The sequence below is a fragment of the Porcisia hertigi genome, chromosome 31, assembly GCF_017918235.1.
Source record: "Porcisia hertigi strain C119 chromosome 31, whole genome shotgun sequence".
Taxonomy (NCBI): domain Eukaryota; phylum Euglenozoa; class Kinetoplastea; order Trypanosomatida; family Trypanosomatidae; genus Porcisia; species Porcisia hertigi.
Genome location: NC_090590.1, coordinates 1667983 through 1672489, shown reverse-complemented (window position 1 = coordinate 1672489; position 4507 = coordinate 1667983). Strand labels below are relative to the sequence as shown.

The following is a 4507-nucleotide window of genomic DNA, read 5'->3' as shown; positions in this document are numbered from 1 at the left end:
TCTATCTCCCCCCAACAAAAAAATATAATAATTTAATAAAAACGCAAATACGAGCCCCCCTGGGGTATTCACTACCAAAGCGTCGCTCTATGCATACAAAGTTGATGTAGCAGTCTCCACTGCCCAACTCCCAAGAAGAGGAACGTTCCTCGGACGAGAGGCCACAGTGGCGATGGGTGGTGGGTGAGGGGGGGGGGTGAGGGGGGACTATACTCCTCCGGTTCTGCACACGCATCCGGCCGCAGCTTTGGAGTTCGGCGGCGGCGGCTGGCGGGCAGTTACGGCGCCGTGCACCGACAGTCTCCTGCCTACCGCTGCGGTAGCCATAGTGGCACCCTCGGGACGTGACGCTGGGCTGGGGCATCATTGGAGCAAAGGCACATCTTCACATGCCCACATGCCCCACATGCCCCACACCGTCCCCTCCCCACTCCCCTCCTGCCTGTCGCTCGACGCATGACTCGACTGGAGGTGTGGGCGACTTGTTTAGCAGGATCGTGGCGTAGTAGCGGTGCAACAAAAAAAAGATTGGTGGGGTTGCGCTGTGTAGGCGTAGATACCAGCAGGCCTGCCCTACGGGAGGAGGCCGGCGAGAAAAGATTCGATGCGCAAGGGTGAGTACGTGAGTGCACCCCTGCCGTGGAGGGTGACGTAGCGCAAGGCAGGGCAAAGAAGAAAAAGGGCGCGCGTGTGTGTGTGGCGAATGGGGGGTATTCCGCACTTTCCTCCGTTTGGACAGACAGAAAACGTGCCTAGCACCTGAGGGAAAGCGGTGCTGGGGCATGTCATGCTCATGTCCAACCACAGCCAATAGCGACGGCACTCATGCACCGATAACTGAGGGCGTTGGATGTATGAGAAGAATATGCTACTGATGGATGAGGTTTGGGTCTCTCCAGTGAAAGGTGTGTGAGAGTTCGTGTGTTGCAAGCGGTTGGTGACGTTGAACTCCTTTTGTGCCACTTGTATCGCTGATGTAGTGTCCGAGCGACTGGAATGCATTTGAGGCAGCCCTCACAGCCAAGAGGTTGGGGGTGTGCAGGCGGGGGGTGGGGGGTGGGGCGGGCCATCGAGCTATTCCGCAGAGATGCATGTCGTGGCGGCCTATATTATTATATAATGGGATTTTTTTTTGGGGGGGGACAACTGGCGAGAGGGGGCGGTGTAGAGTCTGTGTTCTTTTTTTTTGCATTTTTTTGTGACTTTAATCGTACGGACTAAGTCCACTACACATCGAGTTCTCTTCCTTCTTTGCGTAGTCCTCCGCTCTACGATTGGAGGCAGTGAAGGGGGGGGCAACCGCTCCGGCGGTGATGACCCAAGCACTCAGTGGAGGAATAGACACTCAACAGACAAGCTGATTTTACTAGGCTTCCCTTTAGTTAACCGTCCCATTTCCTGTCTTTGCCCCCTCCCCCCCCCCCCCTCTATCCTCTCCTCTTCCCCCTTCTATCTTCGTTCAGGGAAGCCGCATGCTTCGCCATCACTGCAACCCCGACTCCCAGGGTGAGGGTATCACTTTGCTTCCTCTTCTATTGAGGTAGTGCACACGCGTTGATTCACAGGCAATACATTCTGCGAGCGGTCACCATCAAGGTAGGCACACACACACACACACACACACACATACACACACACGCACAGAAACACATACTAAAACTCTGTTTTAATGAGAGCAAACAGCATGACCTGCAACGTTCGTGCTTCTCGGGTTTTCGAGAGTCTTTTTGCGGCTGTCTTCATCCTCTCCCTCGCAGCGACAGAAGCCGCAGGGGCTATTGTGGGGTATCAAGTCACAACGGTGCTTCAGTCCGAGTTGTCAGACCTCCCACAGGACCACTGGGCACAGTACAGCTCGCTGTGCGGGAAAGAAAACATCGCAAAAAAAATCCGATTTCAAAGTTCACTGAATCGAGCCTTTGAGACGATCACGGAGAGGAAAGCCCGCTTCCCTTTTTATGCCTGGGGCTCTTCCTCCTGGTACGTGAGCAGTATGGGCTTTCTCTCCCCCACCCCCTACGGTATGTGCGACGGGTACTGCCCGCCTCGTTTTTTTGCCAACATCAGCGGAACCTACGCGTTTTCATCCAACAGCTCCGCGTTGTTCGGGGGTGGCGGCGACTGGCCGATGATCGGCTTCTACGTGATGCCTTTCCAAACGACCGGCGCAAAGACATTGGAGAGTTTTATTATGGCGCTCGACTCCTCTACAGGCGGCACAGCGTACACCACAGTGGAGTACTGCAATGCGTCCGTGCGTGATCAGAGCGGCTTGTCGCAGGCTCACTTGACGGCACAGGTGGCGGTTCACGATGACGGCACCATCATTATGCGGTACGCCTCGCTGCCGGACACTGCCGAGCTGACAAAGAATATGCCAAGCACGGGACTGGTTTACTCCAAGACCCTGCGGGAGGTCGTACCAACACCGACAGCCGCCAACGGCATTGTGGCATACCGATTCGATCCCAAATTTGATGCGTGTGCGGAGCACGACAATGATTTGATGTGCAGAGCTGACGTGGGGAGCGACTGTGTGTGGTGCTCCTCGACGTCTGCGTGTTCTGTGAGGAGCTTTGTGTCGGAGGTGTGCCCGGGCGGACAGTGGGATCCACCTGCGACTAGTGCGCCCACCTACACACCGCAGAGATTCTACGCCGTCCAGGTAGACTATGAGACCCCATTCCTGAAATTGCCGGGTGATTCCCAGCCCCTTTCCTCACTGGACGAGGGAAACTTTTCCTTCCGTGTTGAGGGATCTGTTGCAACCATTCCGTTGTTCAGATCGATGTCATTTCCAAGAATCACCTGCATCCCCGGTGTTTCCTGTTTCACGCATGAATACAAGGCACAATGTGCGGTGTTCGGGAACATGTGCGTAAACGGCAACTACACGATGTCTATTTTGGCTCTCGAATCCCACTTTTTCTTCTCGAAGTCAGCGTCTTGGGTTACCCAGCAGTTACCTGAACGTCTCCAGGGGGAGTCGCTCTGCGATGAGATGAATGGCTGCAGAATGGGCGTTGTCGGTCAGCTGTCAGGGGCGGCGTTCAACAACAACTATTCGTCGAATCCACTCTTTTCTGTCCAATTGTATGCCGACCTGTCCGGTGTGATTGACATCACAATCCGTTGCGAAGACTGTGCGGAGGGTGACTCACTCCTTGCATACCCCCCAATCCGCGTTGGGCTGGTCCGCTACGGAGTGGATGACCCGTCATCGGTCATGATCCCTCAGGGACTTCTTCGCAGTGGACTTCACGTTCGCTATGTTCCCCAGTCGAGATGTGTGGATTGCGGATTGAACGGGTGGTGTAGCGAGTCGCGGGGAACTTGCCAGTGCCAGCCGGGATACTACGGCTACAGTTGCAAGGCGTGCCCTGTGTGCTGGACCGGTAGCACGTGCGATGATGGGAAATTTGGTACTGGGATGTGCCTGTGCGATGGAGGTCCATGCGAAGCAGCGTGCACGCCTAGTCTTCAATGGGTCCTCCCTGCACGTAGCTGCGCCAACTGTAACGCGGTTGGTGGCCGGTGCAACTGCGGTGTGTGTGAATGCCAGGGCGGGTGGAGCGGCGTTAGCTGCGCCATAGCTCCTGTAGACGCGTGCCGTGCGTATTCGTTTGACGGGTGCGAGGTGTGCGGGCAGCACGAGGGCTGCGTCTTCTGCCACGACTCGACGTGCTTCAATCCCGCACTTAGTGGAACACATGGCGGATATACATGCTCTTACAGCACACCCGCTGCGGACACAGAGGCCTGCGTCACTTACGGCAGCCGAGGCCTCATACCCACTTCGCGCAATAGCGCCGATCGCGTCGCGCTGTTCGGCCTCATTCTAGCAGTTTTTGTTTCCCTTGCGGTGCTCGTGCTTTTTTTCTTCTGTATCTGCCGCAACCGCCGAGTCCCGAACCGGATGGCGGCTTTGGCGGTGCCAGCTACCGCAGAATTTCGTGATCTACACCGAGATCGGCAGGTTGTCCCGGTTGCCTTCACACGTGAACGGGTGCGCAACAAGGAGTTCATGGGCATTCCATTGAAGCAGGTTTCACTCCTGCGACTGTTCAAGCGCCGCAAAGAAACTCTAGCTGGCGCTGCTCCGCTGTAAATTGAAACACTGGTCCGTCAGGTTGCTTCAAAGCGGCGCAGCGCGAAGAGGAGGGGAGAGTAGAGCGAAAAACTGAAGCGCTCCCCCCCCTCCCCCTTCCCCCCTCGTGACGCTCTCTGAGGTAGAGGATACATCGCTCTACTGAGTGTCGTGGGATAGGCGTGTGTGCGGTTTACGTTGGCTCTACATTTCGTTATTGTTTTTGTTTGTTTGTTTGATTGTTCGGGGGTGGTGGGGCTGGGACACAGTCTTGGCAACGAGTCTCCGCCTCTTTTTGGTTGTTTCCATCCCCGATTACCCGAGTGTGTGTGTGTGTGTGTATGTGTGTGGGGGGGGGGAGGCACCTCGGCGTGGGGAATGGGGGGAGGTCCCCGAACTACTCTTGTGTGGAAGGCAAGC

General features: G+C 56.1%; 1 protein-coding gene across 1 annotated transcript; it reads left to right on the top strand.

Moving 5' to 3' along the window:
• Positions 1-1669: 1669 nt before the first annotated feature.
• JKF63_03965 (uncharacterized protein) lies at positions 1670-4108 on the top strand (the record flags this gene model as incomplete). Its single annotated transcript, XM_067899961.1, has 1 exon — positions 1670-4108. The coding sequence occupies one exon, from the start codon at positions 1670-1672 to the stop codon at positions 4106-4108; it is 2439 nt and encodes an 812-aa protein (XP_067755167.1).
• Positions 4109-4507: the final 399 nt, after the last annotated feature.